Source organism: Gekko japonicus, unplaced genomic scaffold (genome assembly GCF_001447785.1).
Source record: "Gekko japonicus isolate JY-2015 unplaced genomic scaffold, Gekko_japonicus_V1.1 scaffold1147, whole genome shotgun sequence".
Classification (NCBI taxonomy): domain Eukaryota; kingdom Metazoa; phylum Chordata; class Lepidosauria; order Squamata; family Gekkonidae; genus Gekko; species Gekko japonicus.
Window position 1 is genome coordinate 554,968 of NW_015169206.1, and position 25,242 is coordinate 580,209.

The following is a 25,242-nucleotide window of genomic DNA, read 5'->3' on the forward strand; positions in this document are numbered from 1 at the left end:
AGTGATCCTGCCGGCCCAGCCTCCACAGGGGCTTTTAATACTCCTTCACCCTCCCCTTCCTACACTGGACAGGCAGCTGTCTGTCAGGTGTAGGAGAAGAGGTGGGATGCTTAGAGCCGCTGGGGAGGTTTGCTCAGCAGGATTGCCTTAGCCCTGCTGCTGGCCCAGCCTCTCCAATGCCTTTAAATACAATCCCCCCCTTAACACCAGACAGTTGGGTGTCTGTCAGGTGTAGGAGCAGGGCCAGGGTACTTTAATCCATCAGGGACGCCACCTCAGCAGGATCACCTTAGCGATACTGCTGACCCAGCCTCTCTAATGGTTTTCAACACCCCCCACCTCCTACACCTAACAGGTGGTTGTCTGTCAGGTGCAGCAGTGGGTGCAGGTTGCTTAAAGCCATGAGGGAGCCTGCCACAGCAGTAACGCCTTAGTGATCCTGCCGGCCCAGCCTCCACGGGGGCTTTTAATACTTCTCCACCCTCCCCTTCCTACACTGGACAGGCAGCTGCCTGACAGGTGTAGGAGAAGAGGTGGGATGCTTAGAGCCGCTGGGGAGGTTTGCTCAGCAGGATTGCCTTAGCCCTGCTGCTGGCCCAGCCTCTCCAATGCCTTTAAATACAATCCCCCCCTTAACACCAGACAGTTGGGTGTCTGTCAGGTGTAGGAGCAGGGCCAGGGCACTTTAATCCATCAGGGACGCCACCCCAGCAGGATCACCTCAGTGATGCTGCTGACCCAGTCTCTCTGGTAGCTTCTAACACACTCACCCACCTCCTACACCTAACAGGTGGTTGTCTGTCAGGTGCAGCAGCAGTCGCAGGGTGCTTAAAGCCACGAGGGAGCCCACCCCAGCAGTAACGACTTAGTGATCCTGCCAGTCCCAAGTCCACAGTGGCTTCTAATACTCCACCTACCCCTCCTACACTGGACAGGCAGCTGCCAGGAGGAGGCAATTTAGGAATGTGGCAAAGACATTTGCACATAGTACTCCTGCAGTGCCAAGTACCAGCAAGATCACCCTGAGGTGCTCAGAACAACACAGTGTCCACATGAGCAAAACAATCCAGGAACACAAGTAGAGAGGCCATCACTTTTGTGGAAGGTGGCAGGAGTTGACTTAACAGATGACTGCTGCTTAAATGGACAGTTCTATGTGGCCTGCTCCAGAGTGAGCTCATCAAGCAGTCTGGTGTTCCTAGCACCTGAGGGCAGAACCACCAATGAGAGAGAGGTCCTTCAGTAGAGAAAAAAAAAAGTACATATGTCTCACTTCATTTCTTACACTACAACCTTCTCCATTAGAATTTCTACAACAAATGTCACATTTCAAATTTCACATAATCAGTATTATAACTGGATTTATGGAACTTAAATACTGTAGCGAAGCACGGGTATCGGGCTAGTAACAGATAAAGCAAATAAATTGAAATATTGTCCTGAAATTGTGGGCAGTGTTTCTCCAAACTGTAAGAATGCTTTTGCCTAACCAGCTTCACATTCATCCAGTTAAGTGTTTAGTGAGAGCAGTGCACAGAGAATTCTGTGTTCCTGAAATGCCTGCATTAACATGAATGATACTGTAAAATGGTTCACTCCAAGCCTTTTGCTACTTTCCAAGTAAAGATTGGGATAGAAAGCAAGGAAGGAATGATTGCTTATTTAGAAATAAAACCACAATTTGCCATCTTTTGTTGAACCTGAAAACAGAAGCTTCATTGTAACGCAGGGCCAACTCAGAGCAAAATGTGCATGCATAGGTATTTCTGCAGCTTTACAGTTGTAAGTCTAAGAGCTGATAGCTGCATGTCTATGAACTGGTTAGTGCAAATGCAGGTGTAACATTTTGTTGTAATGGGCCCCAGTTTTAACTGACCAGCTTCAAAAGCAGTGACAATGAGAAGGCATATGGTGAATTTTGAATAGATTTGGCAGCTCCAAGTTGGGAAATACCTGGAGATTCACGGAATGGAGTCTGAAGAGGGCAGGGGTTGGGGAGGGGAGAGTCAACATGGAACGTTTCCTTCAATAGTTGATAAGTAGTAATTGATAAGAATTGGGATTGCTACACGCTCAGATAAAGCAAATATTGTGAAACTAATTGTTCATTGCGCAGTATTCATTAGCGTGTGAGCGATAATAGAACATTTTCTACAGAAATTACTACGGTAAACGTTTTTGCAACTTATCTTTATTGACTCTTTGTTATTTTTGTCTCAGATGTTATTTTTGGAATTCCACTTCCTCCCGTGATCTCTCATTTTTGGCTACCACCTGGAGGTTGGCAACTCTAAGTCTGAATAAGGCTTTCTATGAAAATTAAACCAAAATTTGTGATACAAACTTTTTTTTGCACGTTTAAACTTCCTACGTCTTCCAAGTAATATTTCTAAGTGGTTCCCTATTACTCATGAGGTCTTTATCAAAGTGGCATTGAATAAACATTTTACTGGATGGTTTTCTAATCAATTACACTTTATCCATATTTAGGTATTTATTTATTTAACTCATTTGTACCCCACCTTTCTCCCCAGTGGTAACCCAAAGGGGCAGACATTGTCCTCCTCTCCTCCATTTTATCTTCACCACAACCCTGTGAAGTAGGTTAGGCTGAGAGTGTGTGACTGGCCCAAGGTCACCCAGTGAACTTCCATGGCACAAGTCGGAATTTGAACCCGGGTCTCCCAGATACTAGTCTGCCACTCTTCTCCACTACACCACACTGATTCATTTTCATGTTATCCTAATGTTAATCTAGGCATCCTTCTGAAGGTATTGAAGCACATATGACATAACTTAGCATTTAATAAGCAGAAGCTATCACTCATGGTGATATCTTTTCCTTTCTTGTTCCTTTCCATTTCCTTTTCCTTTTCTGTTCCAACACGTAGGAACCAAAATGGCTTGAAATAATAAGCAAGCCTGCTCTTTAGTCTCAGCTGCACATTTTTCAATTTGCACCAAACAATTTATCTTTGCATATGATCAGTTTGCCTTTGCATATGATCAGTTTGATTCAGTTTTGCCTTAATTTTTATACAAAGGAATTCTTTCTAGAGACAGTCCGGTATCTTCCAAATATAATCTGTGATCTGACCTGGTACAAGAGTCATATTGGAAATGAGCAGTCACCCATGGAAGCACATACTAGTTTACCAAAAGCCCTTGACCTGGATAGTCCAGGCAAGCCCAATCTCATCAGATCTCAGAAGCTAAGCAGGGCCGACCCTGGCAAGTACTTGGAAGGGAGACCTCCAAGGAATACCAGGGCTGGGATACAGAGGTAGGCAATAGTAAACCATCTCTCTGAAACTTCCAAGCCCCACTAGAGGTCACCAGAAGTCAGTCATGACTTCCAGGCATACACACACATACACAGTACCCCCCAAAAAAAGAATAGTTTACCAAAAGGAGTGTAAAAATACTTTTTTAAGGGTTATATGTAATTATACACATCAAATGTGAAGTGTGGAGGTTTCCAGTTTCACACATTCTAACGAGAACCTAAAGGCAGAATGCAGTGCCCTTGTTTCTGCAGTAAGAGAAAAGGATAGAAATGGGGGGGTGTGCAAAGTTCTCAGTAGAAACCATCTCTGAACTAGAAGAATGCAGAAATATATCATACAAATCGACAAAGGAGATATAAATGAGCAATGACCACAATTTCTAAGGGAAGTGGATAGGGAGCAATTCGTTCAGTACTGGGAGTGGGTAAAGGCTTGTCAGATCCAACACAAATGTAGGTTTTCTTGCAAATGTGGCTCTCTGAACTGAAAGCTGTAGCTTGACAAGGTGTAAGGCAGGCGTTTTATGAGTGCCAAAGCAGGATAATTTTCAGAAAGTGGCACAGTTGGTATTTCTTCTTAAACTGAAAGAAGCCATTTCCATTGCAGGTTCTCTAAGGGTTACTTTGGGTTACCTTCTCTCCCCAAACCTTTACCCCCACTGAGAATGGAACAAGCCTTGTCCTTCCGTTTGTGTTCCTACCCTTCCTACCCTTGTTTCTGAGTCTGTTCTCTCCCACTCCCATCAGCACGGGAATGCCCAAGTCGAGGGATACAGCTTTTCTCGGGGCATTAAACTCACTTGCTAGGGACAATTGGTTGTAAAAGATCATTAAGTGTAACAGGGAATGGATTAATTTCAGAGCAGTGGTGACTCTCAATCAGATTATAAAGCTCACCATGATACTGCAAAAAGATTCAGCTTTCCTTGTGGCAATTGAGAAGGGTTTTATTTGACTTTGCAACACCTGAAAAATTGCATTATTCATCCTCTGAGAGCAGCCACTGAGACATACTGTGGGAAATGTAATGTGTGAAGTGGCAGTTGATTTGGTACTGCAAGTACTTTTAACAGTTTTTTAACCTTGCTTGAACCAAAAAATGTAATTATTCAGATTACTATTCAAAGGCATGCTCACAATTAAAGGCAAGGTCTTTCTTAAATGCATAGCTAAGTCAGAAAGAGCACATACCAAGCCAAGTTTTCATTCATGAGTCCTTAAGATGATTTTAATTACAAGCAAATAGGTGGAACATATGAATGAATGAAACAATTATGGACATAAAACTTTTCAGTCAGGCCCGTAGCTACAGTATGGCATTTCAGGGCTCCTCCCCCTCAAACATGAGGCATGACCCACAACAGCTGCTGCCCCTCTCTGCCTCCCCCTCCTCCTCCCTCCCCTCCTGTAGCATTAAAAGGGCCCTCCAGCTGATCAACGGGAGCATGTGGCCACCAACCAGCTGGAGGGTTCTTTAAATCTTGCAGCCACCCCTTTTCCTCCCCTTCTCCAAGAATTAAAAGGCCCTCCAGCTGATCAGCGGGTCCTTTCAATGTTGCAGGAGATGAGGGAGAGGGGCAGCTGCCAGCCACACACCTTCCCTGAACTCCAAGCCCCAATTTCACCGCTTGGAGATCAGGCGCGGGAACCCTTTAAATGCCCCTCCTTCATGGCCCCCTCACTGGTGCCCCACAAAATTTCCCCATGCCCCACCAACCCAAACTTTCTGGCTACGGGGTTGTTTGCAGTGCTTTTTTCCCCTTTTAAATTTGTAGTTTGGCATGATACAGATGGAACACTCAACCTTGGTTTAGGCACAAGCCCTGTGGTCATGCTCCCCTCCCCATGAATGGTCAACTAGTGATCCAGCTAGCAAACTACGGTTCCCTGTCAACCAACAAAAAACAACACTGCAAACCATTAACTGCAAACTGTGTTTTGTTATCTTTATTTGCAATGTAAGTATAAGCCACAGTCTGCTACTAAAGCAGAAATCATTAACATGGTGGAGGACCTTGACCTGGATAGCCCAGGCTAACCTGATATTGTCAGATTTTGGAAGCTTAGCAGGATTGTCCCAGGTTAGTATTTGGATGGGAGACCACCAAGGAATAATAGGGTCTGTACGCAGAGGCAGGAAGTGGCAAACTACCTCTGAATGTCTCTTGCCTTGAAAACCCTATGGGGACACCATAAGTCAGCTGCAACTTGATAGGGGGGGGGGAACATGGTGGAGGATGGAAGCGGGTTCAGTGAACGAGCAAAAGGGCTCAATCACATAGCAGCACATCATGATTGCCTTGAGCTTATGCCAGAACCATACCGATGTGTTTAATGATTCTACAAAACTGATGGCTTATAAACGGAAAAGTACAGAAGACGTACCTGGAAGATCAACATACTCAGATGAAGAATGTTCTTTCTTTTTGTCTACCTGTTTGTATATTTTCTCACATTTTGTTTAATTTCTTGCTTTAATTTCAACAAGTGGAAACTGACTACAAAAATGCCAGGATTCAGTGAAGAGTAATCAGTCTTAGAAATTGTACAACAGAATTGTCAGGATATGAGCTCTATATACTAAATGCTAAACTGGTTTAGGTGTATAAAAGAATTGATTCCACCTATGTCAAATCTAAACAGTTACAATGAGTACTAGTTCCATGCAATGTTCCCTCTAAGATGTGGAGTCCTGCGAGCAAAAATTCTACTTTGTGAGCTACCGGCCTTAAAGTTGTGAGCTAGCCATTTGGCTGCGGCATAAATTAGTTTGCTCTGGAGCCCTCCTTCCTGAGCTAAGACGAAAATGTGTGAGCCAGAGGCTAAGAAACTGTGAGCTAGCTCACACTAACTCAGCTTAGAGGGAACACTGGTTCCATGTGTGTTGTACGTTAGTTTCCTTTTGTAGTAATGTCTTTCCTTCTCTTAGTTAAAATCAATAAAATCTTTAAAAAAGAGTAATCACACCAATATTAAGATTTCAGAATGTAATTATATATTTTGAACTTCCAAAATCCAAACATAACCTCTATATTCACTGTTATTTCCACTGATAATAATTTAATAATGTGTTAAACCGGCAGACTTTGCACACCTATGTCTGCCAACTTTACTGATTTCCATGCTAAATTATTTTTGATAATGAATGATTAAGATACTAAGGCCAGGCTTGCCAAAATGCCTGTGCTTCCCATACACTGGGGAAGAATTTTAGAAGTGCAATTAAATTCTAAAATCCTACTGAAATGAAAGGTGGATGAGCTTGGCATTTATCGGTCTGTACATTTATTGAGCCAGTCTTTAAGAGTGTTTATTTTTAAATTAACTAATGATTTATTAATCAATGATACTGATGTATTTTCTTTTATACTCAAGAACTTGCCGCTGCTGTACAATCTACATATTGACAAGATTGGAGGTCTGTCCTTTCTAATCTAAGATAACCCTTCAACTCATTAAAATGAATGGTAGATGGCATACTGTACCCACAACCATGAGGGGGAATAGTAGGATAAATTTTGCCCTGTCGGGAACAAGCAACATTTCTCTTGGTGGTGGAAAATGCTGTCATGTCCAAGCATACACATGGTGACCCTGTAGGATTTTCAAGGCAAGAGCTGAAGAGAGGTGGTTTGCCATTGCCTGCCTCTGCATAGCAACCCTGGATTTCTCCTTGGTAGGCTCTCGTCTGTACAAATGCTAACCTGTACAAATAACCAGGGCCAACTCTGCTTATCTTTCAAGATCTGATGAGATTGGGCTATCCTGGGCCATCCAGGCGAGGGATAACATTTCTCTTACTATGCCCTAATGTGTTAGCCCTCCTGCTTACCCCAGTTTGACCTGTGGAACAAGCAGGGGGAGTCAGAGAACTAGGACCATTGCATCAAAGAGAGATCCTGTTCACGTAATTCCATAAAGCAGTCCTTAACAGAGCTATGCCCTCTAAAGCTTATTGCCTCTAATGGACTTAGAAGGGTATAACTCTGCTTAGGACTTGGGACAGAAAGATCGGTAATAATTACAAATGCACTAGAGCAAGTTACGTAGTGCCACTTTTTGTTGCTCTTGGAATGCCGGAAATCAACAAGATCTATTTTATAAACCTGAATGTACACAGTAATGGCAACACAGTGCTGTAGTTAAATGTATCTGGAAGAAAGAAAAAACAGAGGGGCTGTAGCTGTATGAGAACCTCTACTCTGTGGCTTGATCCCCTCATGGCTTAAGGATGTGTACGGGTGATACAAACTAGTACATGGGGGGGGGGACCGCTTGTATCTTTCCCTCACAACAGGCAATCTATGTAGTTGGTCCCACTCCTGTGGTTGAATTGTTCACATGCAGCTCCCAGCTATCTGAGACTGCACTGCAGACAAGCTGTGTGCTGGGAGGGGGGCTAGGAAGGCCGTGTACATTCTGGTTCAAATCTCACCTAAGCCTTAAGCTTACTTGGTGGCCATAGGCAAGCCTCTGTCTCTCAATCTAAGTACCCCATCTCCGTAATAACGCTGCCCTACTTTTGAGGTTTATTGTAAGGATTATTGAGATAATGTATGTGAAGTGCTCTGAACACTTGAAATGTGCTGGATAAATGCTGAGCATTAATCTTATTATTTGAATGTGAGGGGTTTAATACCCTTTGGGAACTCATTGGAAAAATTTAAAATTAATGAGTTGGGGTGTTTTCTGCTTACAGGTTCTTTTCTGTTTACAGAAAGAAAACTGTAAGTGGAAATCAGCTATAATTGGAGTCATTGTTTACTAACTGTGCTGGTGACAATGTGCTGGTGACAGTGCCCAATGGGGACAACGTTGTGGAGCCGCTTCTGTAGCCTGTTCACATGGGACAGTGTACTCATGCACAGACTAAAGATACATGTAAGAAAGAGTCAACATATGTTCCCTTTACAAATGAAACCAGGGGTTATATGTAACTTACACTTAATATCAACATTACACATATAAAGACAAATATACTCAATACACATATAAAGAAAAAGAAAAATCAAGGGTAAACTGTATGCACATTGTATGTGCATTTACTGTAGCACAAACAGGTATAGGCAGGATGTATGTGCATTCCCTGTAATGTGCAAACAGGGCTTCTGTGCATTGACGTGGGAATGAAACAGAATGGAAATTTTCCCCAATAGCAAATATCAGTTGGCTGTTTGGGGTTGTTTTATACGCCAAGTGCTTTTCTGTTTACAGCAAGACAACTGTAAGGGGGTTGTAAGGGAGTATCTTCACTTCAGGGGTTGTTTACTAATATAAAGATGACAGAGTCCTTGATGGACAGAGTGGCAGAGCTGTGCATCCTGCCCCCTCCCCAAATACAGCTGGGGTGTCTCTGATTATTTAATGGTGGAATGACTGGCACAAATAAATATGTTTAGGACTGAAGTACAGAACGCTAACAAAGTGTACACTTTAATCAAACTTACTTTTGCAAGGGCATGATTCAAAGAGCAGTAGCTGCATGAAATTTATGCACAAAGCCTTTCTGTGGGAAACAGTTTCTGTACTGTCAAGGCATAATTCAAGAGGAGGTTTGTGTAGGTGGACTGCAGTGAGGTATGTTTCCAAATTTTCCCGTCATCCAGATTTTGGAGCTCCAATGCCATAGTTTTGTTTCCAAAGTGAAAATGATGCATTAATGACCTTGCATTGTTCCATTTTTTATTTCTGAACTGTTATGTGCATGTGCAGTTGGCTACAGCTCTCACTTCATTCATCACTTCCCCTACATTCCGCATTAGTGATTCTCATGTTCCCATTGATACAACATTGTAAAAAAGCAGTCTTGATGTAATTATTCGTATAATTATTCGTATAATATCTGAGTATGTATTTTTGCTTGATGTTATAATTAGGTAGCAGCCTGAATAGCCCTGACTAGCCCAGTCTCCTCAGAGCTGGGAAGCTCAGTAGGGTTGCCTGCAGTTAACACTTGGGTGGGAGGCCACCAAGGACATCCAAGGTTGCCACGTAGAGGGAAGCAATGGCAAACCATCTCTGTTCATCTCTTGCTTTGAAAACCCCATACTTCCTGGGTCACCATGAGTCAGATCCGACATGATGGCACACAGTGCTTCACAAGACACACGCACACATCAGGAAAACACAACATGGACTCCTGATGTGATCGTACATAATACTTTTTGTAGTGTTTTTTCAATGCAAATTTGTATACCAGTAATATAGAAGGGGGAAATACATAGGAATTAAAGCCCCCCCCCCGGTGCATTAAATTGTGGATTCTCCAGTTCCAGAATTAAGTTTAGAGATTAAACCAGAATGAAAAAGAAGTGGAATTTACAGATCAAATTCTTGGAACAATAAAGGAACAGAACAAAGGAAATCTGATCATCCTTAACTGCAGGCTAGAGAAATACTGAAGTTATGCCCCAAAAATGCATACTGATAACCAATGCTCCCTCTAAGCTGTGGGGTCTTGTGAGAAAAAATTCTACTTTGTGAGCTGCTGGCATTAAGGTTGTGAGCGACTGGTTTGGCTACTGCATAAATCAGTTTGCTCTGGAGCCGTCCTTCCTGAGCTAAGACAAAAATGTGTGAGCCGGAGGCTAAAAAACTGTGAGCTAGCTCACACTAACCCAGCTTAGAGGGAACACTGCTGATAACACTTCCTTTTAATCATGAATAACATTTGCCTTGACTTCCATCACTGAGTGCTTATTTCTAAGGAAGGTGTGCCCTTTCAAGGGTTGTCTAACCAAAGATCGAGACTTCCAGATTAACATAGTATAGCCTGAGATCCTTGGTCTGAAGCAAAACAGACCTCTTCTGAATCAAATGGCCTTGAACAGTTTGTATTTGCTACTCCTGCTGTTGCAGCCCTTTACACACGTCTGTTTCTTGGGTTTGGAGTGGGGACCCAGGCCATCTAATACTGTGGCTAAGGCATACAAGAATGTTGTTATTACACCCTTGTTTTGCTTCTTAGTAACTATGGGCTATGGTAGGGAGTTAGGCTACAGAGTGAGGGTTCAAATCCCATCTTCAATCTTTTTTTTTTGTATTGTGAATGTGTGTGTGTGTGTGTGTGTCCACGCGTGCGCGCGCAGGCACCTGGACGTCATGCCACCCTGGTGACCCCTCCTGGGGCCTGGAGGATATTCAGAGGGGTGGCTGAATAAAGCCTGCCCCCACCCCCTGCCTCTTGTTTTCCAAGGAGGTCTCCCATCCAAGTACTTGCCAGAGTCGACCCTGCTTGGCTTTCGAGATCTGACAAGATTGGGCTTGCCGGGATTATCCAGGTCAGGGCCCATCTTCAGTCTCAACATTCATAATTCTATATAGCACTTATGTCTATGGATCAGTATGCCGCCCACAGAACATTAGAGACAGAGGTAATTAAATTGGGAGAGAAAGACCACTCCAGTGCAAAACCAGGACATTTGTCCATACTTTGACTGTAACACACTGTTTTACTTCTTTATGTCTTCTATATATATTTTAAAATAAAAAAACAGCAGGAGGTAGGCAATAACTCCTTTAGGAAATGCCAAGTGAGTATGGAGAGCATGGGTTATAATTGGACATTGTTTATTTGGAGCATTTTGGTAAAGTGTTATGACAACAGAGAGAGTATTGAGAGATTCTGTTGAATTTTTACCTGATTAGCCTTTTCCTACAGATATAAAGATAATGAAGTTTCTGTTATTAAGTAGCCTCTTAAATGAGCCACATAATGACAGAGCTCTTAAAAAGGTAGCAGCGCATGTGATCAAACCGGTTATTCTGTGCTACCTTTTACGAGTGGGTATAATTGCTTTTCCTACTGCTTGGAGTTGCGTGGGTAATATCTCTCTTCTTGATACTTTGATATTCTTCCAGGATTTAATTTAGGCCTATTACAATGTCTATTACCGCCTCTGGATGTTTTAAAAAAGAGTAGGTCTAGCTTTTTTCATTGTTGAGACATAAAGACTATGTGTAACTTTCCCCTTATATTTTCACAAAGGCTAAATACTTACTTTTAAAAAAAAAGAATTCAAGGGAGACAGTAGATTGTGGAAGTAAATCTTTGTAACATGATAGGCCTGTGGCTAATCCAGCAGCTGCTGGGTTTTTTTAAAAAAGCAGTGAGGGGAAGGAATAGTGGTTGGGGGAGGGGGCTGGGGCAAGGAAGATGGAGCAAATTTGAGTACGTGTAGGACCTTCAAAAATGTGCACCTTCCCATTTGTGCAGGGTGCAACAGTGCTTCGAGAGCAATCTTTCCAGAAAGATCATATAAAATCAGGTTTGGGAAACCAGACAGTGGACAGCTCGTGGATGGTATATTGTAGGTGCCCCCCAAAGCCAGGCTGGAGTTTGGATGCCAAAGTGGACCAAAACCTCCTTACGAAAGCAACCTCTGTCTCGCTTTCCCATCTATAAAATACACCATTAATCTGCCTCACAGGGCTAAAGGAAAAATGAAATATGTACATCTCCAAACCTATAAATCACATTTATATTGAGGACTGTAGGTGGATGTTTATTGTCTACTGCTACTAATAACCGTTTCCGAAACAAGTGGTGCTCAGGGTCAAGTACTCTCCCAATCTGCCCTGAAAGTTCTTCTCTTTATTTCCTGATCTGTGAGAACTGCTTTTGCTCCCCTGATACGAAAAGAAACTCATTCTGCCCATTTTCCATTGTCAGCAATTGCTTCTCTAGGACTGAGGCTAAATCCTCAAACGCCAAGCACAACTACCTACATTGATAGTGAAATACTGTGCCAAGTTACGTCAGTGTGAGCCCACTGACATCAAAGCAAAACACAGACAAAAAGTTCTGGAACAGAGCAGTGGGACAGATTAAACGCTGCTGAAAATGTCGCATGAATACTGAAATTCAGGCTTAACCATTCGCATTCTCTCTTTTTACCAGATGCTTATCCCAATTCCGAAGTGATCTACGTGTGGACTAACAACTCGGATACATCTGTGGTGGTTGCAGAAGATGGTTCGAGGCTTAACCAGTATCACTTGATAGGACATATTGCAGGAACTGAAAACATTAGTACCAGTACCGGTGAGGAATATAGTTCTCTGTCCATCCCGTCCCCCCCCCCCGGCTTATAGTAGGCAATGAGAAAAAAATTCGGGATCATTTCTTAGAAATGAAGATGTATTGAACATTTTGGGCCAGATCCAGAGATTTGCTCGTGAAAGAATTGTCATCTTCCCTGCTTTCCCATCCCCCTATCAGTCTGTTCCACCACCAGGAGAATTGATTCCTGAGGTTGCAAGACCCATGTGGGGTGCAGGGAGGAAGGGGAATAAAATCATTCCCTCCTCCCTCTTCAGACAGCCAAGTCCTGGCAATAGAAGATACAGAAAGAGCAGTTTAGCCCCCTCCCTCCTTCTCTGCCGCATGGCTGTTGAATCCATACAGATCCTGCAAGCCCCAGAGCATCAGTTCTGGGAGTCAGAAGGAATTCCCGGGGAGAGGGGAAAGTGGGGAACCATAACCGGGTCACAGGGCCCAAACCATTGTCCAGTTCATCATTCTTTCCTGGTTCCTCTTTTTGTATTTCTAGAAAGGGGTGGCTTTAAAAGCCTGGTTAGATCAGGCCAAAAGAAGCACACGCTTCCAGCGTCCTGTTTCTCACAGTGGTCAATCAGAATGCCTGCAGGAAGCCCAGAAGCACAAAATGAAGGCAACAAGCCTTCCCCAGCCTCAGCAGATGACCTGCAGCTGAGCAGATCCCACTGAAAAACATTGCACTGCAGAAAGCTTACATGGAAGGTTTGTTCAGTGGTGTTTGACCTACGATGGCTTATTTTTACATCTGCGAGACAATGCTCGATGCTGCCTCACGGAAACAATGATTCCGCCAACAAGCCCCAGCTAACTGTGGGATCAGGTAGAGGTAGGCCCAGCACATTCACTGATGGAGCCAGCCGTGTAACAGAGGCACGACCCTCCTTTCTTCCGACCAGGCACCCAAAAGAACACATAGCCCAGGTGCTGTGAGTGGGGTCCAGTGGTTTAATTCAAGCAGTGTTTGTCACTGGAAAGAAAAAAGGGGGAAGATGGCCATCAAAGAGCCCAGCCCCTGCACAGAGAACCTTTAAGGTTCATGAGAAAGAGGCTTACCCAGAGTAGCGGCAGAGTGGCTGAATTTCAGCCTGTTGTGCAGGTGTTCCAGGACCTGGATTCCTGGGGGGGGGGGTAGCAATCTAACTACCTACGCTTGAGACAGGGCCTGGGGAAAAAGTACTGCCCCTTTCCCTGGTTCTTAAGAGGAACTGGGAACAAGTCATGCTGGCTCCCACGTTTGTAGAATCTGCTTTCCTCCAGCGGGGAGGCAAAGAACCGCCTACGCGTTTGATGAGAGCTTTAAAATGATTTGTTTGATGAAAGCATTTGGGACCATGGAGGGGAGAGGAGAAGGGAAGGTGGCAGCTGTCGCTCAGCTTTGCAGTGCGTGTGTGTGTGGGAGGTGGGTGGGATGGAGAACCACGTCGCTGGAAAGGAGGTGCTAACCCTAAGGATTCCCCTTTCCTCCGTAACCGGCAGTGGAGGCGCCAGATGTGACAGCATTAGGGGACCAAAGAAGCTTTAATCCCAGCCCAGCCACCCACGTGAACCCCCTCCTGGTTAAGGCTTCGGTGTCAGGTCAGCTTTGTGCTGTGATGGGGGGGGTGTATGGGAGAAGCAGGGGAGGGTGGGGAAAATGGGACTGGCTCGGGCTGAAGAGTCACGTGGTGCTGCAGAGAGAGGCTTCAACAGGTTACATAATACACTTTCCTTGATGCTGCTGCAAAGACGCCGAATCAGAGGTCTGCAGTAATTAGAAACTGAGCATCTCGCCTGGGAAAAAAAGGTAGCATCACACTGTGCCTTCGGCATGGGAATGCTGATATGGAGAAAGCCGCCAGAGAAAAGCCTGTGCTTATTTTCGGTTTGTGGCAGATGCTCCCAGCTACAAACAGCAGGCTCCCTGACTAATTTGTGAGGATAGGGAGAAAGGGTGTAAATGGCCTCTTATTATATCAATAGATGGGATATTTACGTGATTTTAATAGACACAGGTGCGTGCGCTCAGATACATGCACGCACACACACACTGCCCAGGAACTGAACAGATTAAAGAATACCAGTGCTTAAAGTCTTCTCTGCCAAATCAGTACAGGAACAAACAGCTCTTCTAAAGCGACAACCCCACCGACAGCTCAGCTGATTCCTTTTTAAGCCTGGACCATTGCTAAAATGCCCCCGCATGGGGGGCAACTTTACAGCACAAACCCTAAAAGTATCCTGCCTCAAAACAATCAGAGCAAAGATCACACTGAGATTTCTCTTCTCTGCAGCCATGTTTCCCCAGCAAACTCAAGAAGTCAACAGCTGCCATTTATCAGAGGGGGTGGGATGAGGGGGTGAGAATCCCACAAGCCAATCAGACTAGCAGCAAAGACCCCCGCACAGGTCAAGTAAAAGCCCACAGGTTTCCTTACCAGTTTACCATCATGGCGGCATTGTTTTCGGCAATGAACGGCAGCTCTCCCCTGGCTTGCAAGACTATCAAGAGGAAGATCCAGACGGGGTGCTGAGGCATCGCCTAGAATCGTGCCTAGGTGATGACCATCCAGAGTGAGCAGTGGGCTCTCCAGGGTGTCAGCCTCAGGCGCTTGTCCGGGGCTCAGTAGTTGACTGCGAAGGCTGCTTGCACGCCTGGTCGCAAGGAAGCACCAGACATTCGGGAGGAGTCCCAAAGTTTGTGTCCAGGAAATGCCTCTTCTGACGTTGCCTAAGATTTAAGCTAATAAAAGGCTGAATTTACAACGTCAAGATCCCCCCCCCCTTTTTTTTTTTGCTAATATCCCAGGTTACATCTGGGCAGGCTGGATTCTGATTGCCGGGTGGATCACAAAGAGCAGGACACAGATTGTAACCAGGGATTAGCAAAATGCAAAAATCCGATTTTACACAGGGAAAGCATCAGTCAGCTATGGATTTTCTGGACTTCATCAAGCTTGCAAGAGGCCTGTAATCGGGGTTTCTCATGAATGGATTTCGAAGGCATTCTTTCCTTTTACAGTTGTGGAATATTAAAATAGCAGGCATAGACCCTGAACAGTTTTCATATCATGTTTTTGCTCGTCTTGTAGTTTTGTTGTTGCTTAACCCCATGTAAGGGGATTAGATAGATTCATGGAAGATAAATTCATCAATGGCTCCTAGCCATGGGAGGGGAACCTCCACATTCAGAGGCACTAAGCCAGGAGGCCACATCAGGGGAAGGCCTCAGCCTCTGTGCCCTGTAGTTGTTGACCATCCAGAGGACCTGATTGTCCACTGTATGAGACAGGATGCTGGACAGGATGGACCATTGGTCTGATCCAGGAGGGCTCTTCTTATTTTCTTAAGTTTATCCTCACCTTCAAACAGCTAAAGAGATCTCACTAAAGCAGGTTTCCACATGCATGTCAGTTGCTGTATCACGAACCAGGTGCAGGTGATTCTTCATTCCAAAGTTCACCAGAGTGTAGGTGCTCTCCATCCAGCATGGCACAGAGGATAGAACCTGGGATATCTAGGTTCAAATCCCCGCTCTGCTATGGAAGCTCGCTGGGTGACCCTGGGCCAGCCATTCTTGCTTAGCCTAACCTACCTCACAAGGTGGTTGTTGCAAAGAGAAAATGGAGCAAGAAAGAACATTGCACTTTGGATCCCCACTGAGAAGACATCCCATGCATCCCAGGGTGTGGGTCACGTGGATGGCTGCTTCCCTATGGGATCTCCAGATTTGGGGACAACCTGCCACAGCCCTGCTGATCGAACTAGGAAATGGCCTGCACCAGCAAGATGCTGCAGACTGGGAACTGGACTCACTTTCTTCCCTCCCTCCTCCCCCTGTGGAAGTCAGGTGTGTCTTTTCAGAAACACATACCACCTTTTTCATGCATATTGCGAGGTTCTTCCTGGTCCAGCTCCGGCTGCCTGCTCTTTCATACAAAGGACTCCTTCACGGAAGAGGAGAATGAAATGAATCTGCAGCCTAGCGCCCTGCGTTCTGAGCTTCACGATTTTGTCTTAAAATACACATGCAGCCTGCAAAAGGACTCCTTCACGGAAGGGGAGAATGAAATGAATCTGCAGCCTAGCGTCCTGCGTTCTGAGCTTCACAATTTTGTCTTAAAATACACATGCAGCCTGCTGTCATTTTGCGTGCAATCTTGCATTGGAGTCAGTGTTCCTGTTCTTTTGAATAGTATATTCTATACTTCCTAAGCAAAGCACCATCTCTGACAATGCGAAAGGTTTTTGCCAAGTAATGCAGCTGTGAGTGGAATGTGGGCTGAGCTTCCAAGGCCTATTTGGTTATTGCCTATTTATTACTTTAATAGTGGTGAGCAAGGCAGTGCCCCCCTTTCCACCCACACATTCTTGTCTATGCCATCCTTGTGAATTTTTCAAACCTTTATTTATTAAAATGCTTTCGGATAAACTAGACCATAAATGAACAGCAGTTATGGAGGGTGTGTGTGAGTGAATTACATATGACCACAATACTGGGGGCCCCTCCCTTTTTAAAAATGCAGCTTGATGAAGAGTTTTGGAGAACTTGAAAGCTCACACTCACACACACACACAAAATTTTCTGCTAATTTGGTTGGTCCCAGTTAAAGGTATTGAATGATTGTGTATCGATGTTTGTGGTATGAATGGTGTTTGAAGCTTGAATATGAGGCTCGAGGTTATCTGAGCCCAGTACTCTGGAAGTATTTCATAGGTTTCAAAGCAGATGGGCCTTGAATTGTTGGGAACAAAAGTGCTTGTGAGCTTTGTTTTAATAACCTTCACTCACTAGCCAGTGGCATGCTATCAGTTCTTACAGGCCACCCAGCCAGCCATCTGCTGGCCTGCCCCAGATAGGAGCTGTATTACTGATGGCCTTCTGAGTTTTATTCACATAGTGTCTCTCTCTCCCTCCTCCCCTTAGGTGAATACACTATAATGACAGCACACTTTCAGCTGAAAAGAAAGATTGGCTATTTTGTCATCCAGACTTACCTTCCATGCATTATGACCGTGATCTTATCCCAAGTATCATTTTGGTTAAACAGAGAATCTGTCCCTGCAAGAACAGTCTTTGGTAAGTATTTCATTGCCAGGCTTTTTCTGAAGAGTACCCAGTGTTCTCAGAGTCACCAGTCACTGATCATGCTCACACTGGGGAGGGAGAGATGGAAGGACGGGATGAGGTGTTTAATCTTTCCCAAGACCACTGAGTCTCCTCTGCACATGCTCCTCAGGAAATTTTTGTTTCCCCCCCCCCAGCCAGAAAGGCTGTCGGGGGGGAGCTGCTGGGGGGGATTTACAGAAGAGAATCAACAGGGATGGGAAGGGTTAAGCGAGTATCCAGTTTGCACACTGACCCTCCACCATAAGTGATCCCCAACTACACATTCTTGTTATTTTGGCAAACATGGGCTTGAGTATATACAGAGTCAAAGTATTGCTCTTGTGTAACATTAAAAATTGTCATTACTATTGCCATTGACCTCATCTTTCACGAATATAACCCTGAAGACTATTTTCCACTGTAGATTATTCTATGGTTATGATTCTGTCTTCGTGGCAGTGGAAAGTGCCACCAAGTAGCAGCTGATTTATGGCACCCCTGTAGGGTTTTCAAGGCAAGTGACCTTCAGAGGTGGTTTGCTATTGCCTGCCTCTGGCCCCGGTCACACGAGAGGTTTTGGGCCGGTAGAGGGACGGAACGGGGATGCAGCAAACGTGCACGATCCCACAGCAACATCTGGGAATCGTGCTGCTTGCGTCCCCGATCCGCCCCTTCCACCCAAAACCCCGCACCAAAACAGAACCACCTACCTTGGTGGTTCGTCCGAGAAGTGCGCCCCAAGCCCGGCTGTGGGATCGCCGGCGCGTCCTTGCGCCGGCGCATCCCTGGCCGAACTGCACATGTGTGAGCATGCGCAGTTCGCCAACCTCCCCTTCCCACCGTAGCTTTCTCCCCGGAATCTGATCATGCCGGGGAGAAAAGGCGCCGCGGCTCACGCCGCGGCGTCTCAACTTTGGTGCGGCTTTTAGAAGCTGCGCTTTGAGCGAGTTTTCCCCTGCCATGTGGCAGGGGCCTCTGTGTAGCAACCCTGGACTTCCTTGGTGGTCTCCCACCCAAGTCTTCCCACCCTGATTAGCTTCTGAGGTCTGATGAGATCAGGCTAGCCTGGGCCATCCAGGTCAAGGCAATATCTTCGTAGTCTTCAAAAATCTTCACTTATTGTTCCCTTATTTTGAGGCAGTATTTTTAACAGTCGGGACTATGTTCCCCCATTCCAACTTCCATTCCTGTGCTTTAGTAGCACACATATTTTAATTTGATATCACATTTGGGAAGCTCTCCATGTGTTGTGTCTAAGGCTTTTGAAAGAATCAATTCAGTGCTTCCTTCATAGCAAGTGCTTCCTTAAAAGTCTTTCAGACTCTCTCATTTTTTGGGGGGGGCAAGCTAAGCGTTGCTTGTTTTCTTTTTCCTTTCTCCTTTCTGAAGGTGTCACTACTGTCCTCACAATGACTACTTTGAGTATCAGCGCTCGCAACTCTCTACCAAAAGTGGCCTACGCTACGGCAATGGACTGGTTTATAGCTGTGTGCTACGCCTTTGTGTTTTCTGCACTGATTGAATTTGCCACAGTCAACTATTTCACAAAGAGAAGCTGGGCCTGGGATGGCAAGAAAGCTCAGGAAGCTGCAAAAATGAAGGTGAAAGAGAGAATACTTAACCTTATTTGGGAGGAAGGGGGCATGCTGTTGAAAACCTCATGAAAGCATTAGTCTCTGGGTTTCAGCCAATGAGCACAAAGTACTCAACAGTTCTCCTGTGGGAGCCCCCTTGGTGGGAAACTGCTGCTGTTATACTCTGCCTATACTCTGGACTGCCCCCTACTGTTTAATGCTTTGACAGAATTAATTCGATGCCTTTACATTCAGTGACTAAGCTCATTGATTTCATTGGCACAGTGAACATATCAGAAGTTACTTAGAAGCCTTAAGATCAAGGCTTACCTAAGTTTAACGGACTATTTTTGATTTAACCACAAATGGCCCGGGGGTGGGGAGGTGGGAGTGAAAAGAAAAGGGGGAGAAACTTTGGTCCCAAGAAGGAAATCAGTTATTACCCAGTTAAAATCATATAGAAAGGGGGGTGGGGTATGAACTGGGACCCTGAGGACACATGGCTTATTTTTCCAGTATTGAGATATTAGTATTTTGCAGCTTTCCTAAAAGAAGGAACATCACAAGAAGCATTTTCAAATCTATCACTACACATTGGAGGTGAGATTTTGATTGGTCAGGATATAAAGTAATTTACATGCTAATCTGAGTCCCAGTCCTCCTCCACTCTTCTTTAGTTCACTGACATTAATTTTTTTAAAAAATATTATTAACCACACATCATAAATATGGCTAACTGTTCTAGAGATGTTCAAACTAGAAAACAGAGGTGTTTAAATATAACAGGGAATGCTGGATGATTCTTTATATACTACTGTGAATGTATTATATGTTTTTTATACAGAGGAGCAAGACCGGTACTTGTTTTCCAGGAGTTAACTGCCTAAATGTTAACAATTGGGGGAATAATAAATAATAATTATCATATGGCGGTGTATGTGTGTAGTATAGCCAGGAGATCCTAAGATTGTCTGGCAGCCAGAAGCTCTAGCTCTTTTAGCATTATACACCACTAGGTGGTGAGCTAGACTTGTTTTTAAGGCAAGAGAGGTTTCAGAGGTGGTTTGCCATTGCCTGCCTCTGTGTCATGACCCTGATATTCCTTGGTGGTCTCCCATCCAAATACTAGCCTGGGACAACCCTGCTTAGCTTCCAAGATCTAAGAAGATCAGGGTAGCCTGGGCTATCCAGGTCAGGGCAACAATTGGGGGAAGAATGATGACATGGAAGGAGGAGGGGGAAGCAGGAGGCTATGCAGTGGCCAACACAATAAAGAAGTTAGCTGGGGATAAGCACTGAGAGCCAACCTATATGAAACAGTAGAAGATCCAGGAGAGGTTCTCCCAAGTGACTTTATTGCTAAATACCAGCTACAAGAAGTAGAATTGCCAGTTCTAAGTTGGGAAATTCCTGCCGATTTGGAGGCGGAGCTTGAGGAGGACAGAGTTTGGGGAAGAGGGGAACTCAGCAGGGATGTGATGCCATAGAGTCCACCCTGTGAAGCTGCCCTTTTCTCCAGGGGAAGCCGGCATGGGGGGAAATGCTTAAACCACCTAATGGAATCTGAGGGCTGCTGCTTGAATTATGGGTCTCCTAGCCTCTTACTTTGTTTGTCTTCAAACCTGTAATTCTCTGGGCATGTTTTTGGGAGCAAGACCCATTGAGTCTGGTGGGTCTGAGTAAATATCCATATAATTGGGCTGCTGAGCAGTAAACCGAAGGTATTTTGAAGATAGGGCTTGAAGAAAGTGAGAAAGCTAGCATCTGATAGGAGGCGTGGGAGCGAGGTATATGAGGGAGAGAAGCAGAAATGCAACGCAACACATGTCACCCCCGTGAAAATTGTGTCCACACACTCAGGCCACCCTCAATGCATCTTTTTAATGGTTGCACAACAGCCCGTAGGTTAGCCCCATGAAAAATTTAAACGCCAGTCAATGATGGATCAGTATTGTGTTGCAACGTAACATGGGGGGGGGAACCCTCATGCCAGGACGGGAAAGGGAGGGGGAGGCAGGAAGGGAGGGGGAGGGGCAGAGAAGCAGAGGGGCGTTGAAGGTGTGGAGAGAGGCGGGAAGGGGAGGGAAAGAAGCAGAGGGGCATTAAAGGGGTGGAGAGAGGACAGCCGTGATTCGTGAGTTCCCCACTACAATGCCCCGACTTCAACCCCGTAGCAAGAAAAAGATCCTGAAGTTGACAGAGAGGAAAAATCTGGGGGGAAAGACCCTTAGATTTGGGTCAGTTGCCGACCCCGCAGCAATAAGTGGGGAAATGATACACTGCCGCAAATGTTATCGGGGAATGACACCAGAGCAAGCATTAGTGTGGAATCAGCCTAAAATAGCCCTTCTCACCCCACCCATGTCAGTCCTTTATTTCATAATGAAGCTCCTATGGCTGCACTGTCCCCCCCCCAAATCATTGGATAAAATGATCACAAAACTACATGTAACGTATACTTCTGACCCATGTTTTGCATAACTCCTACCTTTTCCACTTCTCAAACACAGTTTTACCATGTTTTGCTTCTCCACTGTTTTGCAGAAAAAAGAACGTGAATTATTGGCAAACAAAGCCATTAATGCATATGCCTCTGGAAGAATGACCCCCACATTAAACATACCAAAGGACTCCAGCCCTTCCGTTATCTCCAATTCAGCTTCTGTTCCAGTAAAACCTGTCGAGAAACCGGCTGAAAACAAAAAGACCTATAACAGCATCAGTAAGATTGACAAGATGTCCCGAATAGTGTTCCCTGTCTTGTTTGGGACTTTTAACTTAGTCTATTGGGCCACATATCTGAACAGGGAACCTGTTATTAAAGGTGCTGCGTCTTCAAAATAAATGGAAGGACTTCCTCACCAAGCGTTAGCCATACTTGCAAAAACAAATGCTACCAAGGAGAATTTGAGGTTCCGAGACTTTTTTTCAACTTTTGGGCAATATTCTTCAGGAAGTTTTTGCATGTGTAACGATATGTACAAATATTATTGCCTTGATTGTTTCTACATGTAACCTCAGATGTTTCTGGCAACTCAGTCAAGAGCAGCAGACACAAACCTTTGTAGGAAAACGGAAGACGTGGAACTTCTACGCTGCTGAGTATCTTGCATTGATAGTTTACAATGAAATAGGGTATATTTTTTAACTGTTTGGGCATATTGCATATCTGCAGTTTTTTATACTTTGAATGTACAGTCATGCAAATACGTGGGAACTGACTCTGCAGCTGCAGAAACGTTTGTGTAAGTTATTTCAGAGTCCGTCGACACTGGGCTATTCTGGCCAGGATCCAGAACATTGCAGGCCCAGGACTTGGTTGCGTGCATGCAAATGGATGCGCAACACCTTTCAAACGTGAGTGCTCAGTTTTTGGGTTTGGTCTTCATGGCAGTCCACACACGTACACAAATCCCTTGAGAAGCTGGATGTGCAAAACAGCCATCACGGATCAGACACCACAGGCACAGTTCTCACTTCACTGCACATCATCTTGTAACACCTTACTTTTCAGAGAAGGCAGTTTGCTAAGAATCACTGAGAGTCAGTAGCATGTCTGGCCAAGGACAACCCTCATCTCTCCGCCTCCCCCATTGTGGTTGCCAGGCGCACACCAACATCTTCAAACATTTTTTCCCCCTTGCACTTGAACCAAAAAGGTTTCCAATCCCTTTGCTGTAGGGTTTTCTGAACTCTTGCAAAACTATCTCCCCTCAAAAGAGTTCAGCCACCAATTCTGGTTGCCCTGGCAAAAGGCAACCAGAAATGCTGCTGAGCTCTCATGAGAAGAAGAAATCTTGTGTGAGGTTGGGAACCAGTATGTGCAGCCTGCTGTGCTGCTTTTAAAGAGAGCAAGGAAGTAAGATTATCTCCTCCAGGTCCTGGGGGAAGGCAGCAGAGATGCTGGCAGGTGGAAGGTTGCCAGACCCCAACATCTGTTGCTTGAGGCAATCACCTCAGGACACTTCACTACAGAGCCAGGCTGCAGATAACGCACCTGGAGACTGGCATCTCTGTGGCAAGTTTTCCATTCCTCATTCATAATATTTAGCAGTATTTGGTGTTTAAAATCACTATATGATGCCCGTCATTCACACTGCTGGTACTGCTAAATGTAATGCGTGGAAGTGGAAAAATGCTGAAGGCGTGCCTGCCCGTCTCTGTGGCGACCATCACATTTAGCCCAATATCATGACAAGATAGTGAGCAATGTTATCATGCATGTTTGAATTGACCTTTGTTTCCCGCCATGCAGTGTACTTGTGCAGGCTGTAGTGATCCATACGTAGTAGCCTGTTTCCATGCACAGATCATATTATTTGCATTTGCATTTTGTACTATACATGAGGAAGACCCAAGCCACATGACAAACCCAGGAGGTGGCTGCCTTGGAAGGTTCAGGCAGCTTCAGTAACTGGGACCAGCAGGCAGTGGTGGCCTTAATGCACTGGTGCACCTGAAGTGCAAGGTAAAAATGACTCCCCCCCAGGGCCAGCTCACCCACTAGGCGAACTAGGCATTCGCCTAGAGCGCCGGGCCCTGGATGGGGCACCAAGCTGTGCCTCCCCCCTCCTCCCCCCCCCTTTGGTGGTGGTGGCGGCGGGGGTAGGAGGCGGTGGTGGCAGCAGCAAAAGGGTGGCTGGCTCCAGAGGTCTCCAGGTTTCCAGGCCCCACCGGGAGGTTGGCATCTGCGCCATAAGGCAACCTCGCCTAGGGCGCAGAAACACCTCGAGCCGGCCCTGCTCCCCCCCACACACACCTCACTTCACCAAAGGCAAGAAAATGGCACCACCAACAGAAGACAACATCTCATTGCTTCCAGTCTTGGCTGTATGAGCTTTGTGTTGTTATCGCAGTTACCCTTATGCTTTGTGTTTCTTCCCTCTGGCCTAATTACAAGGTTGACGTTCTTTGCTCTGGCAGGGTCTCCTCTCCACAGAAGTGCCATAGCTTCCTCCTCGAGGCCACCCTAGTCTTTAACAAGAAATTCCTACAAGATTGAATTATCCTTCTTAATAGGGGGTGGGGAATCAGTCGTAACTCATCATTTAGTTAGCTAGTCTGTTGATTTCATTTGACTTTTGATCACAGCACCGTTGGAGGACGACAGCATGCATTTTGTTATAACTTACTTGATTATTTATAAATCACTTTCCTTCCCCTCCCGCTCACAAATGTTTAATATTTTATATTATTTATTTAATATTACTGTTTTAAAAAATCAGCACAAGACCACCAACCAATTAAAAAAAAGCAATAAAATGCAATTAGCACTCAATGGTATGAGAATACATCAGCATGAAGCACAACAGGAGCTTTAACTATAACCAGCAACCCAATGATACGCAAGGCCAGTTGTACTCCTACCTGTCAGGAAAAGGAAAGTTTTACAATGTTCCTACAGGATGCGGCTATTGAAAACTATATGTGAAATCTGTCACCCGTGCACTCAGGTAATCACAACACGATTTTTATAAAAGTCATGCCCCCCTTCCCTGTTTTCCAGAAGTTAGTGTCCCTGCCAGAGGAACAGCTGAGCTTTGCTATTGTGAGGTCCCTGCATCTAGGAAGGCCTAAATGCTAAGCTAAAGTGTTCCATCCTTGCCACCTGATAAAGTACTGTGATATTGTGAACACCATCTTTATTCACACTGCATGTAACTCAAGAGGAACCACTTTACACAAACTCCATCTAGACCAGTGGAAGATGCACAATAGTTGTGCTCTTGTGTGTTTCATATTCCGTCTTAGTGGAGCTGATGGTGGAGAAAGTTCCTGGCAGATGAAAAATCTCTAATTGCACAAACAATGCCATTGGCCCAGATTCTCAACCACTGTAATATTCATGGAGCCATTTTAATATGCACTTGCTGAGAACCTGGTTCACTGATTACTTGAATAATAAGGCCACTGCATAACGTACTCATTAGGAATGGCAGGATTTTTGCCTTTCAGGGAAATTTTTTTGTCGTTCAAAATTCAAGCTAATTTTTTTCCAGATAATGCTCATTTTTCAAAAATTGAGACATGTACTGCATGGTTACCTTTTAACAGTAGAATAGAACCAAATATGCCAGATAAAACAACAGTGACTATTCATTTTCATTAAAGGCAACGTGAGCAGATTTCTTCTCAAGAGGAAGAGTTGCCTATTAAATTACCAGCTTGCGTTCCAAGTAAATAAAAAGACACAGCTCGAACAGAGAGAGAAATTCTGCTTCATCAAAGCCAACTGTTT

The 25,242-nt window shown here is 44.9% G+C and overlaps 1 protein-coding gene across 1 annotated transcript in view; it reads left to right on the top strand.

The window, feature by feature from the left end:
• The window catches only part of GABRA5 (gamma-aminobutyric acid (GABA) A receptor, alpha 5), a 91,105-nt gene extending 69,257 nt beyond the window's left edge, over positions 1–21,848 (top strand). Inside the window, exons 6-9 of the mRNA XM_015416355.1 lie at positions 12,186–12,329; positions 17,248–17,400; positions 18,820–19,031; positions 21,549–21,848. Coding sequence (XP_015271841.1) covers positions 12,186–12,329; positions 17,248–17,400; positions 18,820–19,031; positions 21,549–21,848 — 809 coding nt within the window. The remainder of the gene's footprint in view (positions 1–12,185; positions 12,330–17,247; positions 17,401–18,819; positions 19,032–21,548) is intronic.
• The last annotated feature ends 3,394 nt before the right edge of the window (positions 21,849–25,242 follow it).